Here is a 25,044-nt window from a genome sequence, read left to right on the forward strand (position 1 = left end):
TGAGTTAGTCATGATTATGAAACATTGGAAATATAAATTCCAACTCTCTCTCTCTCTCTCTCTTTTTTTTTTTAGTTTTAGCTAGCCAGCATATAGTGCAACATTGGTTTCAGGAGTAGAATTCGGTGATTCATCACTTATATACAACACCCAGTGCTCATCTTGACAAGTGCCGTCTTTAATCCCCATCACCCATCTAGACCATCTCCTACCCACCTCCCTCTGTTAACCCTCAGTTTGTTCTCCATTGTTAAGTCTCTTGCAGTTTGTTTTTTTTCTGCTCCTCTCCCCGCCCCCCCCGATATTTTCATCTATCTTTTTTCTTAAATTCTATGAGTGAAATCATATTTGTCTTTTTCTAATTGACTTATTTTGCTTAGTGTAATACATTCTAGCTCCATCTGTGTTGTTGCAAATGGCAAGATTTCATTCTTTTTGATGGCTGAATAATATTTCAGTGTGTGTGTGTGTGTGTGTATGTATGTGTATGTATATACATGAATGTGTTTCCATGTACATGTACATCCATGTATACACACACACACACACACACACACACACACACACGACATCATCTTTATCCATTCATCAGTTGGTGGACATCTGGGCTCTTTCCACAGCTTTGCTATTGTTGATAATGCTGCTATAAACATCAGGGTGCATGTACCCTTTGAATTTGTATTTTTGTATCCTTTGGGTAAATACCTAATATGCAAATGCTGAATTGTATTGGTAGATCTGTTTTTAGTTTTTTGAGGAACCTCCATACTGTTCTTCAGAGTGCACCAGTTTGCATTTCCACCAACAGTGCAGGAGGACTCCCCTTTTTCCACATCTTTGCCAACACCTGTTTATTGTATTGTTAATTTTAGCCATTCTTCCAGGGGTGGTGTGGTATCTCATTGTGGTTTTGATTTGTATTTCCCTGATGATGAGTGATGTTGAGCATCTTTTTATGTGTCTGTTAGCCATCTGGATGTTTTCTTTGGAAAAGTGTCTATTCATGTCTTCTGCCCATTTCTTAACTGGATTATTTGCTTTTTGGGTGTTTAGTTTGATAAGTTTTTTGTAGATTTTTAATACTAACCCTTTATCAGATATGTTGTTAGCAAATATCTTCTCCCACTCTGTAGGCTGCCTTTTAATTTTGTTCATTGTTTCCTTCTCTGTGCAGAATCTTTTTATCTTGATGAAGTCCCAATGTTCATTTTTGCTTTTGTTTCCCTTGCCTCTGGTGACATGTCTGATAAGAAGTTTCTCTGGCCGAGATCAAAGAGATTGCTGCCTATTTTCTCCTGTAGGATTTTTTAGTTTCCTATCTTACATTTAGACCTTTCATCCATTTTGAATTTATTTTTGCATATCATATAAGAAGGTGGTCCAGTTTCATTCTTCTGCATCTCGCCCTCCAGTTTTCCCAACACCATTTGTTGAAGAGACTGTCTTCATTTTTTTCTACTTTGTTGAAGATTAGCTGACCATATAGTTGTGGGTCCATTTCTGGGTTTTCTGTTCTGTGCCACTGATCTACATGTCTGTTTTTGTGCTGGTGCCATACTGTCTTGATGACTACAGCTTTGTGATGTAACTTGAAGTCTGGAATCGTGATGCCTGTAGTTTTGCTTTTCTTTTTCAGGATTGCTTTGGCTATTCAGGGTCTTTTGTGGTTCCGTACAAATTTTGGGATTGTTTGTTGTAGTTCTGCAGAAAATGCTGGTGGTATTTTGATAGGAATTGCATTAAATGTGTAGATTGCTTTGGGTGGTATAGACATTTTAGCACTGTTTTTTTCTTCCAATCCATGAGCATGGAATGTGTTTCCATTTCTTTGTGTCCTCTTTGGTTTCTTTTGTGTTTTATAGTTTCCAAATACAGATCTTCTACCTCTTTGGTTAGGTTTACTCCTAGATATCTTACTGTTTTTGGTGCAACTGTAAATGGAATCAATTCCTTGATTTCTTTTTCTGTTGCTTTGTTATTGGTGTATAGGGATGCAACAGATTTCTGCATGTTGATTTTATATCCTGTGACTTTGCTGAATACATCATGTATGAATTCTAGCAATTTTTTGATGGAGTCGTTTGGGCTTCCTATATAGAATATCATGTTGTCTGCAAATAGTGAAAGCTTGACTTCCCCCTTGCTGATTTGGATGCCGTGGTCTAATCGCTGAGGCTGAGACTTCCAGTACTATGTTAAATAGTAATGGTGAGAGAGGACATCCTTGTCTTGTCCCTGAGGGTAGGGGAAAGGCTCTCAGTTTTTCGCCATTGAGGATGATATTAGCTATGGGTCTTTCAAATATGGCCTTTATGATATCGGGTGTGTTCCCTGTCTCTAGACTTTGTTGAGGCTTTCTATCAAGAATGGATGTTGTACTTTGTCAAATGCTTTTTCTGCATCTATTGACAGGATCTATGGTTCTTATCATTTCTTTTATTGTGATATATCATGTTTATTGATTGGGAATATTGGCCTACCCTTGCAGCCCAGGAATAAATCACACTTGATCCTGGTGAATAATAATCTTTTAATGTTGTTGAATTCGTTTTGCTAGTGTTTTGTTGAGAAGTTTTCCATCCATCTTCATCAGGGGTATCGGCCTGTAATTCTCCTTATTAGTGGGGTCTTTGTCTGGTTTTGGAATCATGGTAAAGCTGGCTTCATAGAATGAGCTTGGAAGTTTTCCTTTCATTTTTTAATCTTTTGGAACAGTTTGGGAATAGGTATTAACTCTTCTTTAAATGTCTGGCAGAATTTCTCTGGGAAGCCATCTGGCCCGGGACTCTTGTTTGTTGGGAGGTTTTTGATTACTGATTCAATTTCTTGCTGGCTGTGGGTCTGTTGAAATTTTTTATTTCTTCCTATTTCAGTGTTGGTTGTTTGTGGGTTTCTAGGAATCTGTCTTTTTCTTCCAGATTGCCCAGTTTGTTGGCATATAATCTTTCATAGTATTCTTTTATAATTGTTTGTATTTCCATGGTGTTGGTTGTGATCTTTCCTCTTTCATTTGTAATTTTATCTCTTTGGGTCCTTTCTCTTTTCTTTTTGAGAAGTCTGGCAAGGAGTTGATCAATTTTTGTTAATTCTTTCACAGAACCAGTTCTTAGTTTTGTTGATCTGTTCTCCTGTTTTGTTTTTGTTGTTGTTGTTTCTATATCATTTAGTTTTGCTCTAATCTTTATTATTTCTCTTCTTCTGCTGGCTTTAGGCTTTCTTTGCTGTTCCTTTTCTAGCTCCATTATGTGTAAGGTTAGGTCATGTATTTGCAACCTTTCTTGCTTCTTGAGATAGGCCTGAATTGCAATATATTTCCCTCTTAGGACTGCCTTTCCTGCATCCTAAAGGTTTTGGACTGTCATGTTTTCATTTTCATTTCTTCCATGTATTGTTTTATTCTTTAATATTCTGGTTAACCCATTCATTCTTTAGTGGGATGTTCTTTAACCTCCATGCCTTTGAGGACTTCCAAATTTTTCTTGTGGTTGAATTCAAGTTTCATAGCATTGTGATCTGAAAATATGCATGGTATGATCTCAGTCTTTTTGTACCTGTTGAGAGCTGATTTGTGACCCAGTATGTGATCTGTTCTGGAGAATGTTCCATGTGTACTCGAAAAGAATGTGTATTCTGCTGCTTTCTAAGTCTTTTCTTTTAATACAAGGTTTATAATAGTAGTTGAGTGTTTATAAAGCTGTTATTTAAGTTAATTACTCTTTGATAAAGAGGGTAAATTACCTGTCTTGGTATTGTCAGTCTTTAACAATTAATACTATTGTTTGATTTATTTATTTTAATTTCGAAGCAGTGTTCTTTCCTGATGGATGCTTAAAAATGAAAACTTGTGATTATGTAGTGATTATCATTAGATTTTAAACATTAAAAGACTCTTTCAAATATTACCGACTCTGTTAAATATGCAAGTACTTATTTAGCATTGGATTAGATTTATATAGTGTATCATATGTTAGTTTTTTTGTGATTAAAAAGAAAAAGTCATAGCCATAAAAAAGTAAATTTTTATTAGGGATAACAAAATGCAATTCATTTAAAAAATTGCATTTAACTTTTAAACTGGCAGCTAATAGCCACAACTATAAAAATAATGATACCACCACCAAGCTGTAAATAGCTTCCAAACCCTCTCTGAAAAATACATAATCTTGTCATCATGAGTTCTAGTCATATTCTCATCTTCTGACAGATGGTTTATATACTTATAAATGTTATTCTTATAACATTTAAAAGATCTAATTAAGGCAGTTCCTTTTTTATATTCATATGACTATTTGTTTCCTTATATCCTTTAAAACTTTTGCTTTGTTTTTTCTAGCTCTCTTTTTATAACTTGGTGCTATATTCAAATATAATACTTATTTTAACAAACTAACCAAATTTCCATTTTTTCTTGTCTTTCCTAATACTTGTAAAAACTTTCCATTCTCAGTGTCTTGCCTTCTTATTCTTTCTTTCCTATGAATAGAGTAATAGTTGCCACCTAATGTGAATACTATGTCATATAATGATGACTTTCTATCTCCATGGACTACTCAAAGAGAATTATGTGTTTTTTCTTATTTTTTGAGGTAAAGACACTTTTCTTTCTTTTTTTAAACCTCCATTATGTTGTACAGTGGTCTCTAGCTTTAAAAAAATCTTTTGTATTAAATTTCTGTAGACTTTTTCATGATGAAAGAAGAAAATGTTTAGTTTCAATGTTTTTGAGTTTAATGAAGGAAAAATGTTTATTATCATACTGTCAAAGAATCTTTGGTATTGGACAATGTACATATCACTATTGACACTCATTTAAAAATATATATTAATTTTTAGGAACATTTTTGTGTGTGGTATATTTAGTCAGGATATCCAAAGCAAATATATACTGTTCTAATTGGATAATTTTTGTCAATGTTTTTCAATAATGTATTCTTTTAGGCTAAAAGGAGTGAGTAAGCAGGTGATGGAATATAGAAAAAGACTAGATGATATGATCTGTTGGTTATCAACGACTGAGAGTGCTGTGCAAAAGAGATCAACTACTGAGCTGGAAGAAAACCTGCAAGAATTAACAGTAAGTGGTTTATTTGTCTCTATATTTGCCAATGCTTTTTGGTGCATGAACATTTATGCTAAAAATAAGAGGTTGCATGACTGAAGAAGAAAAGGGGAAGAAACTTTATTCTTTGTGGTAAATGTGGTGAACTTTAGAGGAATTTTTTTTAAGAGCAGCTATAATTTTGTTCTTGCAGAGGTAAGGTTTCACTCATAGAAAAGTGACAGATCATGTGGTCTCAGTATTAGACCAAAGATTTTTAGGGTATTTTAAACAGACTTCAACATTTTGGAATACAATAATACTGTAAAGTATGGTTCTTTGCTGTTAGATTTAGAAGATAGTTACTGATAACTATCTTTAAAACTGAGTTTTTTAAGAAAATTCTAAATGACTTAGGAGCAACTCATCACAGCTTACTATATAGGCTTCTCATCATGATTGTATTAATCAAATGTCCTTTGTTGATCCACAACTAACAAGAATTTTTTATAGTTATATATGTATGCAACATGTAAAAATATGTAAAGATGAATATATATAAATGTATCCAAATATCCATACCTTTTTTATATCTATACATTTTATATATTTTGTGTTAAGAATTAAAATACTGTTGCAGAGCAATAAGATTAATATGCTCATATTTTTATTAAAAAAAAAAAGGAAATTGTTAGGGGCGCCTGGGTGGCTCAGTCGGGTGAACGTCCGACTTCGGCTCAGGTCATGATCTCGTGGTTCATGAGTTCAAGCCCCGCGTCAGCTCTGTGCTGACAGCTTGGAGCCTGGAGCTGCTTCAGATTCTGTGTCTCCCTCTCTCTCAGCCCTTCTCCCGCTTGCCCTCTGTCTCTCTTAAAAATAAATAAACATTAAAAAGAAGATTTAAAAGAAATTGTGCATGTTGAAACACACATGTGCATGCATCTAAGTACGCCTAAAAGGATGCCCCCTAATTGGATGAAACATTTTGCTTAAGGAGGATGATTGAGGCATTTTGGGAAAGGAACTTTTAATATAATGAAAAATATGTGGCAAACAATTACTAAGTTTTCTTCTTGTTAGACAAATATCTAACAAAATTGTTCCCGTTTTACCTAAAAATTTCAATAGTTTTCTTGGAACATTTCACTTTGTAAACAATTTGGGGGCTGTCACAAAGAGTGCGATGGTATATTAGGTTAGGTAGAGATAAGGTACAGATGAATGCATAAGGTGTTCCTGTGGTTTCTTTCTTTCTTTCTTTCTTTCTTTCTTTCTTTCTTTCTTTCTTTCTTTCTTTCTTTCTTTCTTTTTGCCTTTGATTAGAAAAGACATTATCTTCATTATCTAAGAACAGAATGTGAAACTACCAATGTAAATATGATATAATATGACCCTGTTAAGAGGTGGGGGTAAAGAGGGCCAAAGCACAAGGGCATACAAATGCACCCTGAAAATGTGTGTTCATTCCCATATCAGTTACAGTCTGTTAATATAAGTTCAGGGGCTCCTGGTGGTTCAGTTGGTTAAGTGTCCAACTCTTAGTTTTGGCCCAGGTTGTGATCTCCCAGTTTGTAAGTTCAAGCCCTGCGTCAGACTCTGCGCTGACAGTGTGGAGCCTGCTTAGGATTCTCTGTCTCTCTCTCTCTCTCTCTCCTTCTCTCTGCTCCTCCCCCACCCTCTCAAAATAAACTTAAAAAACCAAACAGTTTGTTAATATAAGTTCAGGCTTTTATAAGTTTATTTTCTAAGAAAATAAAAGAAATTAGAAATCCACATTTCTTTTTTTTTTAATGTTTATTTATTTCTGAGACAGAGAGAGGCAGAGCATGAGCGGGGGAGGGGCAGAGAGAGAGGAGGACACAGAATCCGAAGCAGGCTCCAGGCTCTGAGCTGTCAGCACAGAGCCCGATGCGGGGCTCGAACTCACAGACCATGAGATCGTGACCTGAGCCGAAGCCGGGCGCTCAACCGACTGAGCCACCCAGGCGCCCCGAGAAATCCACATTTCTAAGAATATAACCGAAAGAGACTTCTGATACAGTAGTTGAACTTTCCTCGGTATGGCAACTTTCTTATGACAGCTCTCTTCTGACTCCTTTAGGACTTAACCCGGGAGATGGACGTCCAAGCTGAAAAACTCAAATGGCTGAATCGAACTGAGTTGGAAGTGCTTTCAGATAAAAGTCTGAGCTTACATGAAAGACAAAAAATTTCAGAAAGCTTAAGAACTGTAAATTCAACATGGAATAAGGTGTGCATTAAGAATTACTGTGATCCCTTTCTCATGTTTATTGATTTTGCTGTCAAGGAAGTGGGATTATATAACTGTTCTGCTTTTAAACAGCATACCCAAACATGGGCACGTTTTACTAATGCTTACCAATGTTTGTAATTACTGTTTTTTTCATCTGTCATGGACAGAAACATATATTCTCAGAGAATACTTTTTATTTTACATGGGATATTTTGGTCTAGGGATTTTGGGGTATATACTACATCAAATAATGAATGTTTATTAGAATTAGAAAATAAAATACCATATAAAGTTGTAAATTGTAGACCTTAAAATAACATCCTGATGTTGCACATGACTTCTCACCTATGTAGGTTTATTTTTAATGATTTTATTCAATCCATTAATTATTTTTAATGATTTATTCTTTTATTCATATATTTACTGGGCTCCAGGTGTAGTATGTGCTAGCTTAGTATATACTGGAAATGACTAAGCTAAGGTCTTTCCCCTCATGTCATTACTTTTTTTGCAGTTAAAACAATTAAAGGCAGATAAAGTCATAGATTCTATTTATTTTACCCTGGTACATACCATATCAGAGTGTGAGGTCTGTCTGAGACACTGAATGGATGTGTCTCTGCCCCTGGTTTGGATAGATCCCATATCAGTCAATTTTACCCTTCTGGATCCCCTTAAAATGATAGCCATCATTCTATATCTAATGATGCAGGTGCTTTATTGACCTAAATTCTCTAGTTGAGAATTATACCTTGATGGTCACTGTTACTGATAACTCACACATGTATATCTCTGGCCTTGACCTCTCTCTATGCTCTAGGCTTCCATGTACAATGACCTGTTCAGTATGTTCACTTGGCTCTCCAGTGGGTATCTCATACTAACATACAAAATTGAGCTCCTGATCTCCACCTCCTCCCTGTGCTTTACTGTACTTCTCCCACCTCATTTACTGGTAATTACTCATTATTGTTTGGTCAGGATCTTTGGAGTCAGTCTTATGAGTTACATCTTAATTTTAAAAACTCCAAAACTTGGAGTCACCATTATCAGCTTCTCCTTCAAAATACGTATCTGTTTGATAGATGGTTTCCTGGACGGCCAGATGGCTAGATACATGATAAAGCAAATGTAGCAAAATTATAACAATTGTAGGTGTTGGGTAGCATGCTGGGTATTCCCTGTATTTTTTTTTCAACTTGTTTTTTAGGTTTGAAGAACGTCATAAATTTGAATGCTTTTCCCTAACCCCATTGCTACTAACTAGTTCTAAGCCACCATCATCTCTTGTCTTGCTTACTACAACGGACTCCTCACTGGAGTCCCTGCTTCCTCCTCTGCCCTTTGCCAATCTGTTCTCAACAAAGCAGTGAAGTATTTGTTTAAACATAATTCTGATCAAGTAACTCCTCTGAGCAAAGCCCACTAATGGTTTTCCACCTCACTCGGAGTAAAGGCTGAAGTTCTTACTGTGACTTGTTAGGCCCCTCATGTTCTGGCTTCTTCTTTTCTCTCTGACTTCATCTTCCCGTCTCTCTCCCTTACACTACTCTCCAGACATGTTGGCCCCGTGTCAAACATGCCAGGCACAGCTTTTGCATATTCAATCAGAGCACACATATGTATTTAACACAAAGCATGTCAGTAGATATTGTGTGGAAGAGGACACAGTGGTTAATTTGGGAGCACTGTGTTAGACAAAGCCAAAAGTTCCTTTATCACTTCACGTTGGTTTTACTCTACTTAGGTGAATTATGAGTGTCCAAGGTCAGACAGTACTTACTGTGGAGAGAATTTCAATAAATGTACTTTGGGAAATACTAACCCGGGGCATTTCATTCATTCATGTATTTATTCACTCAGTAGTTTTGACTGGACTCTTGGTGTATGCCAGGCACCATTTTAAGAACTAGGAATACAGCAAAGAGTATGACACTGCTTCTAACCCAAAGAGTTTATTGTTGGTGAGGCAAGTAGTCAAAAACTTACAACATAGAGGTACCCATGGGGACATAAAGATAGTGCACCTACCTGGCTTTGGGAAGTAATCATGGAAGATTTGGTGGAGATCATATCCATGCTAATTTAGAAAGAATGAATAAGTATGGGTAGATGAAGAATGGGGGAAGGAGCATCACAGGGAGAAGAATCAAAAAAGTGGAAGGGTCTACAGGGGACAGGGAATGAGCACAGTGCATTTGGGTCTTGGAAGTAGCTCAGTGTGCAGCAGCAGAATAAGAGATGCTTGCAGACCCAGATCCTAGAGGCCTCATCATGCCTCAACAAGGAATTCGAGCTCCATCTTGAGAACACTTCATCGCCTTGAGAGCAGTGGATGGGTTTTAATCAGGAGAAAGTCACATCTTGAAAAATCACTGTAGCTTCACTTTAGAGATGGATGGCGTGATCCTAGCGATGGATGGCCTTAGGATAATATCAGGATATCAAGTAACTCCTCTGAGCAAAGACCAGTGTCCAGATCAGAATAACTGATCTGGAAAGATCAGTTAGAGTCATTAGATCACCTTGGGAAGGGGGTGGCAGGGAAATGGGTGATGAATTCAGATTTGGACATGTCTGAATATCCAATTGACAGAATGAGCTGGACTGAAGATACATTTTTCGGAGTTGTCAGCCTGTTAAAACTCCATATGATAAATGAAACCATTAGAAACCAGGACTCAGGGAGAGAAGCCAGGGTCAAGGGTAGGAAGACCAAAAAAACCTACCCTATAGAGTGTCAGTATTTGATGGATGGGCAGAGGAGAATGAGCTGGTGAAGGATGCTTAGAAGATCAATCAGAGAGGTAGGTGTAAAGTCAGGATTGCAGAATATTAACGGTATTCTGGGGAGGGGAGGGGACAACATTAAATGTTACAAAGGACTAGGACAGCTAAGGACTGGAGGGTACTCTTGACAGTAATGTCAGTAAAGTGGGGGCTTTGGCAAGACTGCAGTGGATGTGAGGGTGGAGACAGAAGCTCAGGCGTTGAGGGGGAAGAAAAGCAGCAGAACTATCACTTAGAATAACACTTCCTCTTTCAAAAATATAATCATCTTTATTTATATAGTATTCTTCTCTTTGTTTGGCCTGATGCTGTAGATATGCAGAGAAGTGCCTACCACACTGAAGGAACGCATCCAGGAACCCAGTTCTGTGTCTCAGACAAGAATGGCTGGTAAGATACAGTTTATTTCTTAACAAAAAAAATTTTTATAGGCATAACAAAATTTTATAATTTTAAGCATCCTATGGGAGTTAGAAAAACTTACTTAAAAACACAGTGCAGTTGTGACTTATTATTCTACTTTTCAGTTACTTGAAAAGAATGTCTTTTTTAAAACAAGATATATTTCACTGTCCAGCATGTGCAAGGCATTCCTTGCCATGGTAGCTAAGACTTATTTCCTGGGACTGGAGTGGGATCTGGGTCTCCACAGAGGCCGCTGAAGGCCAGGGGAGAACAAGGTGAGGAAATTGAGGAATAGTTTTCTGGAGACGTGCAGTCTTTTCAGGGCATCAGCCACAACCTGCTGTGTTAACATATTCTGGGGTCGTACAATTAGACACTGATCAGGACTGGAAACAGAAAGTTTGAATATTCTTGGAACCAGGTGGGAGATGGGGATTTAGAAGAGTTCTTCATCCCAGTGAAGATATGCACTGACAAGTGCTGATCACTGAGATTTGGAGAAAGAAGAGTCTGGTCACTGGTTATTTCCTTCTCTCCTTGTCCAGAGTAGAGGGTGGGCTACTGCACAGAGGCCACCCCAGTCACTGCTCATCACTGCCTTGCAGGCTCATTGAAACCATCTCACCCTGCTCTGCCTCTGCCGAGTCACCAGGCAAACCCCCAAGTGTGATTAACCCTAACTTTCCACTTATTCTGTGCCAGCTGTGGTGGTGCTGCTGATTCTCCCCTTCCTCCTCTTCTTCCACTCCCCCCCACCGCTCCCCTCTCCTCCTTTTCCTCCTCTCTCTCTTCCTGCCTTCTTCCCTTCCTTTGTATTCCTCCACCCTGCCTCACACATCCTCCTTCTCTTCCTCCCCCTCCTCCCCGCTCCCCTCCTGTCCTCTGCCCCCGGCCACCTTCTGTTTCTCCTTAGGATTCTGGAAAAGTATGAGTGGTGAGACTTTTAAGAAAACTTATTTGAAATCGCAGGCTTGTTGAGGGCCCAGTTTGTGTTGTGTTCTACTTGTATTTCCCAGTACCTTACACAAGAAATACCTGGGGCCTGGCCGGTCCATTGATTACATTCAAAATACTTGAATTAACATTTGAGTATTGCTGCCTTGCAAATACAAACTCAACCCCATAAGGACGGGAAACAGACTTGATGCATTTTAGGAAAGGGCAATAGGCTATCTTACCTTTTTAAATGTCCTTATGACAAAGGAACAGAGAAAGTTTTAATACACAACATTTTAATACACATTTAGTAGAAGAGCTAATAGCAGAAGTACACCTTCCAGTAAGTGGGCAGTTCATTTTTAATAAGACATTCGTCTCTGGAACAGGTATGAGACCTGAAATTTATTTCAGTGTGTCCCTCTCGTCCTACATGGTGTTTTTTTTTTAACTCCATTTCTTCTTCTTTTTATTATATTCAAAAAATAAAATTAACCATTTCAATGTGAACAATCCAGTGACATTTGGATTGACATGTGAATGCATTCACAGTATTGTGCAACCACCACCTCTGTCTGGTTCCAAAATACTTCCATCATTCCAAAGTAAAATCTCTTACTCATTTAGCTGTTTCTCCCCATTCCATTCTACCCCCAGGCAGTGGCAACCACCAATCGCTGTGTCTCCATGGATCGTCTATTCTGGGTATTTCTCATAAACGGAATCAGACTGTGTTTCTTTCACTTGGCATGTTGTTTTCGTGGTTCATCCATGCCAGCTTCCCTTGCTGACCATGCTCGTGGGTACTCAGCACTCACAGACAATCCTACTGCACTTTCTTCTGAGCTCCCCTGGCTGCCCATCTCTCCACTCATGACCTCTTCTCATTTTTAAAAGACGAAATACGTTTTGCCCAACAAGATCTTCTTTTTCCCATCAGAGAGAATCCCTATACGTAGGTTTCTCTACATCTGTGCTCACAAACTGTGCGTGCTTCCCACTTCCCTGGAGGATTTATCTCTTTTCTTTCTGAGATCACGTCCTCCCCTTGTGCTTTGCATCACATCTTCTCTTGGCTTTTTACTTACCCTCTTTCTCTCTTCTTTACTGGACCATTCTCTCTGGCATATGTTTTGATGCATACAGCTCTGGTCAGTGCATTTTCGCTGACATGTAGTATTCCATGCCCAGATCCACTGCAGTCCTCAGAACCCTCTCCTTTAGTATGCTCACTGGTCCCATGGCTTTAGCCACTTTTTAACTTTGGATAGCCCGGCCAGTGCTTAGGCCAATACACTTGAAGTCACCCTTGACTTTTCTCTGGAGTTAAGATCTAATTATTCAGCAAATTGTCGGTCCCGTGTGTCATCCCCATGTCTCATCCCAACTACTTCCCTGGTCTTGAACACCCTCATCTTTCATCTGTTACAGGAATAATCTCCTAACTCACTGTCCTGATTCTCTTCTTGCCTTACTACTCTTCCATAATCTATTCTGCTAGCAGCTAAGTCATGCTTTACAAATATAGGTTTTATTGTGTCCCTCGTGGCTCATAATCTTGTTATATCTTTTGTCATCCATAAATGAGTGCTAAAGTCTTACCTGGTCCAGAAGACCGTGTGTGATCTGCCTGCTGCCCCCCTTTCTAATCGCATTTCTTACCACTTTTCCCTTTGTTTGTTCTATTTCAAACACATTGGTCTGCTTGCTATTGCTAACATGCTGAGAACATTTCCATTTATGGCTCCTGTGCTTGCTGCTTCTTCTTTCCTTCTTCTTCCAATGCCCTTCTTTCAGATATCTGCCTGATTCACACACTCCATTCAGTTCTTTCCTCAAATGCTACCTCAAGCCTTTCCTGACCCTGACCGCCATTTCTCAAATACATTCCATCGCTCTCCCATCTTCTTGCATTAGTGTTACTTCACAACATCTGTCTATTCCACTAGCGGGCAGGCCCCCTGAGGGCAGGACCTTTGTCTCACATATACTCCCATACTCGTAGCATCTAGAACAGTGCTTGCACGTAGTAGGTCCCTCTGAGGTACTTGGTGATTTGAAACGATGGATGAATATTGAGGTTGTTTCAGTGTTTTGAAAGCAACAGTGAGGATTGGGCAGAATGATACGTGAGGTATTCTCTAGGGTATGTCGTGGTAGAATTGCTGGGTCATAGAAGATGAACAACTTCTACTTCACTAGATGTTGTCTAGACAGCCTGTTCCGGTTCGCACTGCCGCCAGCCACGGGAGGGCTCTCATTGTTTTACATGTTACTGCCACTTAAGCATTATATTCTCGGGACTCCTTTACACTTTTAAAAATTATTGAAGACACTCAAAGTGTGAGTTATGTTTATAAATATTTACCTAATTAAAAAAACCCAGAAATTTGAAGCATTACTTATTAATTTGTCTAAAATAACAATAATGAATCTATTATGTTAGCAAAAACAGCATGTTTTTGTAAATATTAATATTATAAACTAATTTTTCCAAGACAAAAACAAATTGAACTAGAGAGTGACATTGCTTTACATTTTTGAAAATCCTTCGTTTCTGGCATCTGAGAGGACATCTGGATTCTCATTGCCACTTCTGCGATTAGTTTGTTGTGGAACCACACGTGATGCATGTAGTCTTGAGTGCAAAACCCCTCTACACTCAGGAAGGAATGAGTGTGAAAAGGCAAATCACTTATGATAATCCTAATTTGGAAGGGTTTCTGGGCACCCAGAGCTCCCCAGACGTTACGTTGTGAACCTGTGACGGATAGAGAAAGGGCATTTCATTTCAGTTTGCATTTTTTTCAGTTGCCTGCATGATTGAGCCTTTTTTCACGTTTATTTCTTTCTTGCTTCCTCTTTTGTAGATTGTCTGATTGATACTTTTGGAGTTTAAAGAATTATTTTGGGCGTGCCTGGGTGGCTCAGTCGGTTAAGAGTCCCGACTCTTGATTTTTGGCTCGGGTCATGATCTCACAGTTGGTGCGATAAAGCCTTGTTTGGGGCTCTGCACTGCTTGGGATTCTCTCTCCTCTCTCTGCTTCTCCCCTGCTCCTATGGTGCATGCATGCGTATGCGTGCACTCTTTCTCAAAATAAACTATTTTGGTTACGAATTCCTTGTTTAGAGTGTACATTGCAAATATCCTGTCCCTTAGTCTGTGGCTTTTTTTTTAAATGTTTATTTATTTTTGAGAGACAGAGACACAGAGCATGAGTGGAGGAGGGACAGAGAGAGAGGGAGACACAGAATCCGAAGCAGGCTCCATGCTCTGAGCTGTAAGCATAGAGCCCAACGTGGGGCTCAAACCCACAAACTGTGAGATCATGACCTGAGCTGAAGTCGGATGCTAACTGACTGAGCCACCCAGGTGCCCCTATGGCTTCTAATATTTTTATTAGTGGTGCTATTTTCAGAATTCTTAAACATTAATGGTCTACCAATAGCTTCCCCTTTTTGTGTGTTTTTACAGCATTTTTAGTACTCTAAAATCGGAAAGCTTCTTTTTTTTATATTTTCAACTGACGGTTGTACAGTTTTGATTTTCATATTCAGGTTCTTAATCCACCAAGAACTAATTTCCCCAAGGTGCATGTGAGGTCAAATTCTGTCCCATCATCTCTTCGCTCCAGCCATGGGTGTCCACTCTTGCCAGCATAGCATCATTTATTGGCCGGTAAATTCCTCCTCACTGATCTTTAATGCAGTCTCTGTCAAGGTCAGGTTTCTCTGCCACCTATGCATGTGGCTTGTCTCTTCCAGTGGTCTCTTTGGATGTCTGGGCCCATAAAATACTGAGTTAATCATTAATTATTAGCTAAGTGATACAACTAAATATCTGGTAGGGCATAACCCCCCACCTGTTTTGACTGTGGTCCTTTTCTTTTTTTATTTCTTTTCTTTTTTTTATTAAAAATTTTTTTAATGTTTATCTTTGAAGGAAAGAGAGACAGAGCGTGAGTGGGGGAGGGGCAGAGAGAGAGGGAGACACAGAATCTGAAACAGACTCCAGGCCCTGAGCTGTCAACACAGAGCCTGACAGGAGGCTCGAACCCACAAAGTGCGAGATCATGACCTGAGCTGAAGTTGGTCGCCCAACTGGCTGAGCCACCCAGGCACCCCAACTGTGGTCCTTTTCTATATTGATATGAAAATCAGATTGTGAATATATGATTTTGCCAAGTTAACACGTAGACTTGTTGGGATTTTTATGAGAATTGTGCTTAATGTATAGATTGACTATGTTTTTTTTAGAGAAAAAAATTTAAGCCTCATCTAATATACCGTATGCTAAAGTGGATTTCAGATGGAGCTAATAGTTAATTCTTTTATCAACACTAAAGAAAAGTAATAACCAACCTCTCTTTATTAAAACAAATCTCTCTTTATTAAAAACAAAGCAAGACGGGACGCCTGGGTGGCTCAGTCGGTTGAGCATCCGACTTCGGCTCAGGTCATGATCTCGCAGTTTGTGAGTTCGAACCCCTCATCGGGCTCTGTGCTGACAGCTTGGAGCCTGGAGCCTGCTTTGGATTCTGTGTCTCCCTCTGTCTGCCCCTTCCCCGCTCATGGTCTGACTGTCTCTGTCTCTCAAAAATGAATAAACATTAAAAAAAAAAATTAAAAACAAAGCAACACAAAAACAGAAAAGCAAACAAAAAATAGAGAAAATATTTATCAAATCTTTGGAAAAGACAAGAGTGTAACTGTAAACGTTCTGGGAAAACAATCCCCCAAGACAAATTTATGGATTTGATAAAAAAAAATTGAATCCTGAAGTAGAAACATTGCTTTCAGCGACATGGCAAATGTTCATCTTTCCTATAAAAAGAATTCATCTAAACTGATAAGGAAGCAGATAAAGAACACAGTTATAAATTATCCCATATTTTAGTAAACATAAAAAAATATTTGCATTCATTGACAGTCAAAGAAGCATTAAATGAAGACAATGGTGAAAGATGTATTTATCCATTGAAATAGGATATTATTGGTGTGGACGTAGGATTTTTGTCAGTTCCATACACTGCTGCTAGAAGTCTAAATTTCTAACCCTTTTTTTTTATGTTTATTCATTTTTGAGAGAGACAGAGTGCAAGCCAGGGAGGGACAGAGAGAGAGGGAGACACAGAATCCAAAGCAGGTTCCAGGCTCTGAGCTGTCAGCACAGAATATGATGTAGGGCTTATACTCACGAATTGTGAGATCATGACTTGAGCTGAACTCGGACGCTTAACCAACTGAGCCACCCAGGTGCCCCTAAATTTCTAACTTTTAAGCAAAACAATTTGGCAATAAGTCTTAGATACATTAAACTTTTTCCTATTTTTTGATCCCGTAATTCTACTTTGGGAAATTTATACTAAGGTGGTAATCAAAAATGTGCAAAAATACATAAAAAGATAACCCTTGCAAGTTCTTTTTTAAAGTAAAATTTCAGGAGCAATTGAAGTATCCAGCTGCAGAATGGTTAACTAAAAGTTAGTGAATATATTCTGTGTAGATAGTGAATATATATACTAAGTACATAGTGTTGTACTTTGTATATATATTTTCTCTTATATACATATATACATTCATAAGAATATATACTTATGTAGATCAGTACATGAGTAAGTAGTCATGATGAGTTTGTAGCTGGGGCCCAGAGGTGCTTGCACCTGGTTCTGGTGGTCCCAGACAGACCAGGTTTGGCCACTTGCGACTGACAGAATCCAAAGGCAGAGAGAGGAGTGGTGGAGAAAAAAGAAAGGAATTTCTTTCAGTAAGGCCAATACCGGGAAGACAGCGGACTAGTATCTCGAAGAGTTTCCAAAGTACTGAAAATACTTCTAGGTTTCTGTAAGGAAAAGGTGGGACAAGGGTCAGTGATTATGTGCAGGTGGGCGGTGAAGGTCAGGCCCATCATTGTCCTAGAGTCCATCACATGGGGTCTTGCTGGCTCAGGGCATTTCTTGTTGCTTGAGGGGTACTTTCGGTTCCCATCTTGGGATGCTTTGCCTGCAGGGTCTTTTGCCTGAGTTCAGAGATAAGCTGGAAAGAAGAACTTAATCAATTAGAAAGTTTGAAGTGAAAAGGGAAGTACTCAAAGACTTCTTTCAATTTTATTAAGAATGACTAATACTCATAAAGTTAATTGGAAAAGAATAGAAAATTAGAATAAATTGACTTTACAAATTAAGGCAAACATCTTGGCAAAATAAAGTAGCAGTCCTAATTTTCCTATAGTTGATTTACTTTTTATTTTATTTTCTCTTGGTGTCAGCGTGAGTTCCTTCTAACTTACTGCTGCTCTAGACTATTGTGGGACAGTTTAATTGGCTTTATGGCTACCACGAACATATGGATTTGACAGGAAATACCACTGTCATTTTTAGGATGAAAAAATAAAAACGTCTTACAATTTTTTTTTACTTAAACTAAATTTTATGTAAACACACACAAATCACCACTAGGCCACCACAGTCAGAGTCTCCTGTTGATGTATTAATACTTTGCCACATTTTTAAATTTCAGCTCATCCTAATGTCCAAAAGGTGGTGCTAGAATCATCTGCGTCCGATATTCCTGTTCTGTCTCCTCGTACTTCGGAAATTTCAATTCCTGCTGATCTGGATAAAACCATAACAGAACTAGCTGACTGGCTGGTCCTGATCGACCAGATGTTGAAATCCAACATTGTCACTGTCGGGGATGTAGAAGAGATCAATAAGACAGTTTCCCGAATGAAAGTAAGTACATAATGTAAAGGCTTGTCATGGAAATACCACACACAGAAGCAGACAAGATCTGTTTGGAGCTCCTTTGTTTGTCCTAAACCCTGGGAGAATGAGCTTTAAAAAACTCTCTATCTGTCAAACAGCCATGCTGTTTGGCTAGCTCCAAAGAGAAAATCGTTTCTTGCATTTTTAGTGTTTTTGTAAGATGAGGTTTACCAACTTGAAGTGTAGACTCAGTGTATTTTATTTGTATTTAAATTTTTTTTTTTAATATTTATTTTGAAAGGGAGAGACAGAGAGAGAGAGTGCACATGTACTCATGGAAGCATGTGGGGAAAGGGCAGAGAGAGAGAGAGAGAGAGAGAGAGGAAGAGAGAGAATTCCAAGCAGGTTCTGCACTGTCAGTCCAGAGCCCCATGTGGGGCTTAATCTCACAAACTGTGAGATCATAATCTGAGCCAAAATCAAGAGTTGGACGCTTAACTGACTGAGCCACCCAGCCACGCCTAGACTCAGTGTATTTTAAAACCTAAAACTGATACCTTAAAGGGAGACACATCAATACAAATGTAAACTAGTGTTAGATTTAATGCCTACTGTGATGTAGGATATTTTCCTAAAGCCCCTTTTTACTTTATATTTTGTAATGAGCTTCTGTGTTTAATTGCTGACTTCAGAAGTGAGAATCTCATGCCTAGAAATTTGTTACCATGCATACACCATCTAACATAAATTTTCAGTATTCATAGTGAGCTAGTTTCTGGGCTGTGTGTTATATAGGGATACTGAAAAGGACATACCAGGTAGAAATTGGCAATGTACCATAAAATAATAACAATAACTATTGCTAACTTTTATTAGGTGCTTAAAATGTGCTGGGCAGTTTAGGAAGTATTTCACATGTATCGTCTCCTTTACTTTTTTAACAGTCTTTTGAGGTGGGTATTGAGTTTATCCCCAGACTACAAACATGTCCAAAGTGAGGCGGAGGCACTGGGTACACGTAAGTAGAGACGTTGCTCCAGCAAGGCAGAATCTGATAGAAGCCATAGCATAGCTATAAGCCACCTGTTAGGGGAGCCAGGATGAGGAAGGAGATTACTTCACAATGGTGGAAAGCGTACTGTGTGGGATTTTGACATCTGGAGATAAGTAAATGGCATTCCTGATACAGGGAACAGAGTGAATAAGGACATGAGGTAGGGGAGCGTGAGGGACATTGAGTCAACATTGGTGCAGGAAAGAAGTGTAGTGGGCGGTCAGATAGCAAAGGCAGGTTCAAGTTCACTTCCTAGACCGTGCAAAGCCCGTTGGGTTTTTAGTCTGTGAGCAGTTCTTTTTACCCCTTTTCTTTTTCTTTTTTAATTGTGGCTGAGGACTGATGATAATAGAGTGCTGCTTTGGTAAGAAGACGGGGATGCTTCTTAGTGCTTAGGATAAATTGGAGGCAAGAGATACTTAAAGCAAGCACAAGGGCCCTTTCCGAGTGGCTAAGATGATGCTATTGCAATTAACGGAAATAAGGAATAGAAGAAATGGAACGTGGATGAGGGTTTGATTGATTTAGTTTCAGATATGTTGTGTTGAGAGGTTCTTAGGCCAATTAGAAGGAAATAATCAGCATTCATTGAAATGTTTCTCTGGGATTCAGGATTAGAAGTTGTGAATAATCCATTTCAAGATAATATTTGACACTATCAGGCTAATTGAAATCTGAAAAATTAGTGAATTTATAAAGAGGAAGAGCTGGGAGAGAAGCTTTGCCACACTATTTGTACTTACTGGAAATTGTATTTTCTAATCTTTATGGCTTTTTATTAGTTCTATGTTGGGAACACTATATTCCTCATATTTTAAACCTTTTGCCCCTATTTATCAGTACTGAGATAAATCCCCTGCAGCAGCATTTTTCACGTCTGCATGCATTTAATTCGCAGTTATCCCAATAGCCTTTTTTTACTGTCTCACCCCAGCCCTGCAGGTGACATTAGTTTATATTCATATCTGATGTAGGACAGATATGCAGGGTATCATCAGCAGAAGTCCCGGCTAATGTTTTCAGACCATATTTTTTTCATAGGGATTTTCTTCACTGAATCTGCTCAGACTTCGTATAGCTGAGCTGTACGATTTTTATTATTTCTTTTTGTGAAAACTGCAGCACAGACAGAGAGTTAAGTGCTTTGCCAAGCGACCTAGATGATAAGTGGCAGAGCTGAGATTTAAACCCAGGACCCTTGCCTTCCAGCCTCTCTTTCTCTGCTAGACTGCTGATGCCTCGCTGTAGGAGGAAAACGACAATTCTGATGTCAGCACGCTGGTTTTGCTTTGTTAGTAGTACTCTTATGGTACGGCTTATGACCTATCTTAATGATCATGTGTTCTTAACAGATCACGAAGGCTGACTTAGAGCAACGCCATCCTCAGCTTGATTGTGTTTTTACATTGGCACAGAATTTGAAAAATAAAGCTTCTAGTTCAGATGTGAGAACAGCAATCACAGAAAAATGTAAGTTTTTTTTTAAATGATATATTACCCACTTTCCCTGAAAATGGTAACACACACACATACACATTTTCATAGATTATTTACCCAGAAATTAATATTATTTGATATTTGATAGTATCTATTAATAATTATAGTTTTGCTTCCATTTTTATTTTTTGTGAACACTATTATGATTCCCTTATGAATTCCTTAAAGTGTTAACCTCATTAATGTTCTAAAAATTTATTTCTTAATGTTTATTTATTTTGAGAGAGAGAGAGAGAGAGAGAGAGCAGAGGAGGGGCAGAGAGAGAGGGAGAGAGAGGATCGCAAGCGGGCTTTGTGCTGTCAGTGCAGAGCCCATGTGGGGCTCGAACTCATGAAGCGTGAGATCATGACCTGAGCCGAAATCAAGAGTCAGACACTTAACCGACTGAGCCGCCCAGGCACCCCTAACCTTATTACTTTTAATTACTGGCACATTGGATTTTGTTCCTTTTAAGTTAGGATTTCTTTTAAAGGAATCAAAAAAGAAAAGTTAGAGAAAACCATCAGAATGCAAAACCATGCTTTCATTATAATTTATTTAGTAAAACCAGATCTTGCTTTGTCTATTTAACTCCTGTTCTTCAAATTCATTCCAAAAAGAATTTATTGAGCAACTACCATGTACCTGTGGGCCGGATACTAATTTGGGAATAATTTAGTTAAAAGCAAAATAAAACAAAACAAAAAATAAACATACAAACACCACAGCAAAGATCCCTGTTTCATTTGCTTTCTGGCTTAAAATAAGCATCTGTGAAATCTGTAGACATATAAAACAGTCTAAATTCTCAAGAATGTCATGTAGGGATAGTCACTGTCTGCTTTCATCATCCCCTCTCCCATACCGCCTTCCACCCACTGTAACTATTCCATATTGTAGATATTCTTTAAAACATCCTGGAAGTTCCTAGTCTCCTTGCCTTTATTCACATTATTATTATTATTTTTTTCCTCTCGGCCTTTTCTTCCCCAGTGAAAGTCTATGCAGCAGCTAAAATGTCACCCCCTATGTGATGTCTTCCCTACCCTCTAGTAGTCCCTGGAGAACTGTATTTTCTATCTTTAGTTTCTGCTGTGGCCTTTTGCCTGATAATGTCCTTGTAGATCTCACAATTATTTTAATTCTCTCTCCTTTCCATAGACAGTAAATATTCATCTTTCTGGCCCTGGGCCTCCTACAGTGTTCAATACAAAGTAAGGACTTCATAAATATTTGGGGCAGAACATAAACTGAAAGTTACTTTATTACCTTGTCTAATATTTTCTGAGGCAAAGCAAGTCAACGCTTCCTCCCATGAAAAGTGTGTTTTGATTTCAAAATAAACGTGGCTGCAGCAACATTATTGGAACAGAGGAGTTAGCAGAGAACTTTGTCACAGTGTTGGTTTATTTTTACTGCATAAGCCATTTTTTTTCTTTCTTCATGGTTTTTTTTTTCTTTTTTTTTCCCAATTGATGGATTGCTCGGGTCTCTGTTGAAACTCTGGAGTGATCTCGTTTCCTATCACGTGGCAGGAGAGCTTCTCTGCCTCAGTGACCCCAAACTATTTACAAAGTCTTCTCCATTTTGCTTTATCCACATCTTATGTTTTCCCCACCCCCTCCTATTTGTCCACTGTTTCTTTTAAGGTTGTTTGACAAGACTTTTCTCTTTCTGAGTAGCTTCCCTTTCTAATTTAACTCCCTCTCTTTGTTTTTTTCTCCTTTTTTTTATTTGCATGGAGCCTACATGATCTTTGTCATTATTCATTCTATGGGAAAAAAAAAAGCTCAGTAGGAGTGTACTGCCTATAATAACCTGCTTTTAACACTTATTCACAAAGAATAGAACAATTTGCTTAATGATAAACCTGTGATATTTGCTGTCACTTGATGTCTTTCATGTTATTTGTTCACTATTAAAGGATTCTATTAGTAATAGGGTTGATCATAAGTACTTTATGTAACTTTTTAACTGACAAGTAGAACATTATGATGAATTTGTTCTCTCTTGAAGTAAAAAACTTAGGCAATTTATTTAAACTGTTAAAGAAGACAGCTTAAAACAGATAATTTCATTGAACAATTTTTAGAAATTATTAAACGTTAAGTATAATTTCCAGTTTTCTGAGCACTACTAAAAATGATAGCTCTTATGGCTTGCTGTAACCCTGTTATCCCAAGAAATTTTACCAGAAGGTCCCATTATGCCTTAACTGCAATATTATTTTGTGGTTAAGCTCTTGTAGGCCTGGTATTTAACCAGAGTGCTCTGCACTCTGTGTGACATCCAAAGCATCTTCTAGACATTTTTGATGTCCTACCTACTTACGATCAATGGGTTGTTGAAGTTATTCGAAGCTACTGTTTACTAGTGCCTCAGTTCAAGGTCATGAACTACCCATAAAGTAATTCATCAAAAGTTTGTTTCATTAGATCTCTCTTTCCTTAGTCCCTTGTTAAAAATGAGAAGAGGAGAGAGGGTAGGGGAGAAAAAGGGTGGAGAACAGACAGAGGAGAAAAAGAAATAGAAAGAGATATTAAAAAAGAAAGAGGACAAGATCTAGTGTCAATTTTTTTATGGTAAAGAGCTACTGGGGACATAGAACTTGAATCTAATTTGCTCTTGGTGTTTTTCTTGAACATATAAAAATACTTTCTTTCATGTTACAGTAAAACAAATATGAAAAGTATTCTTAAATAGATTATTTCCTTTCAAAATCCTGACAGCCTTAGAGCATCTCCTTTGAAGATGACAAGTGACTACATCTGTGTCTTACAGTTCTGTCATAGAGTATTGTTAAACTCTACCTTTATTAAACCAGATTCTGTGAATATAAATTAGATAGGAATTTACTTTCTTTATAATTTTTGGTTTATCCATTTAAAATAGTTGTTATTTTTATTGTGAGCTATTTCAGTGCATTAAAAATAGAATTTATTTATTTTATTTTTAAACAATTTTTTAATGTTTTTATTTATTCTTTTTTTATTAAAAAATTTTTTTTTAATGTTTATTTATTTTTGAGACAGAAACAGAGCACGAATGGGGGGAGGGCCAGAGAGAGAGGGAGACACAGAATCAGAAGCAGGCTCCAGGTTCTGAGCTGTCAGCACAGAGCCCGATGCGGGGCTTGAACTCATGGACCGCAAGATCATGACCTGAGCCAAAGTCGGACGCTTAACCGACTGAGCCACCCAGGCACCTCTGTTTTTATTTATTCTTGAGAGAGAGAGAGAGAGAGAGAGACAGAGAGAGACAGAGCGTGAGCAAGGAAGGGGCAGAGAGGTAGATACAGAATCCAAAGCAGGCTCCAGGCTCTGAGCTGTCAGCTCAGAGCCCAACGTGGGGCTCGAACTCACAAGCCATGAGATCATGACCTGAGCTGAAGTTGGACGTTCAACCAACTGAGCCACCCAGGCACCCCATTTAAAATAGAATTTAGAGGGGCACCTGGGTGTCTCAGTCGGTTAAGCATCCAACTCTTGATTTTGGCCCAGGTCATGATCTCACAGTTTGTGAGTTCGAGCCCTTCATCGGGCTCTGAGCTGACAGAGTGGAGCCTGCTTGGGATTCCCTCTGTCTGCCCCTCCCCAGCTGTCTTTCTCTCTCTCTCTCTCAAAATAAATTTAGAAAAAGATTTAAAAATAAATAAGTAAATAAATAAATAAAATAGAATTTAGGGGCACCTGGGTGCCTCAGTCGGTTAAGTGTCTGACTCTTGATATTGGTTCAGGTCATGATCTCATGGTTCATGGGATTGAGCCCTACATTGGGCTCTGTGCTGACAGTGTGGAGCCTGCTTGGGATTCTCTCTCTTTCTCTCTCTCTCTCTCTCTCTGCCCTTCCCTCACTCTCTCTGTCTCTCTCAAAAATAAATAAACTTAAAAAAATTCCCCTAAGATGTATGTACCAATTTGCCTTCTTTTTCTTTTCCATTTATAACCTTACTTATGATGGACTTGGTGTCAGGTATTTTTCCCCTTTACTGAAAGTTACTTTCTGGGATTATTTTTATAATGTCTCCTCCAGTGGAAAAGGTCAAGAACCAGTGGGATAGCACTCAGCATGGTGTCGAGTTAAGACAGCAGCAGCTGGAGGACATGATTATCGACAGTCTTCAGTGGGATGATCACAGGGAAGAAACCGAGGAGCTCATGAGAAAATATGAGGCTCAACTCTACATTCTCCAACAAGCTCGAAGGGATCCACTCATCAAGCAAATTTCTGATAATCAAGTAAGACTCATAGATTTTTTTTTTTTTGCATGATCAGTTTGTTGGATGTACTTTTTTGTTCCGTCATGAACTGTAATTTTGGGGACCCTTGTCATGATGTTTTCACAAGTGCTTAGAATATACATCTAAATTTATATTAAAAAAT

At 38.3% G+C, this 25,044-nt stretch overlaps 1 protein-coding gene across 1 annotated transcript in view; it reads left to right on the top strand.

The window, feature by feature from the left end:
* UTRN (utrophin) overlaps nucleotides 1–25,044 on the top strand; it is a 514,156-nt gene that overhangs the window by 237,484 nt on the left and 251,628 nt on the right. Inside the window, exons 44-49 of the mRNA XM_042987266.1 lie at nucleotides 4,939–5,074; nucleotides 7,140–7,289; nucleotides 10,397–10,472; nucleotides 17,943–18,157; nucleotides 20,537–20,654; nucleotides 24,694–24,899. Coding sequence (XP_042843200.1) covers nucleotides 4,939–5,074; nucleotides 7,140–7,289; nucleotides 10,397–10,472; nucleotides 17,943–18,157; nucleotides 20,537–20,654; nucleotides 24,694–24,899 — 901 coding nt within the window. The remainder of the gene's footprint in view (nucleotides 1–4,938; nucleotides 5,075–7,139; nucleotides 7,290–10,396; nucleotides 10,473–17,942; nucleotides 18,158–20,536; nucleotides 20,655–24,693; nucleotides 24,900–25,044) is intronic.

The sequence above is a fragment of the Panthera tigris genome, chromosome B2 (genome assembly GCF_018350195.1).
Source record: "Panthera tigris isolate Pti1 chromosome B2, P.tigris_Pti1_mat1.1, whole genome shotgun sequence".
Lineage (NCBI taxonomy): Eukaryota > Metazoa > Chordata > Mammalia > Carnivora > Felidae > Panthera > Panthera tigris.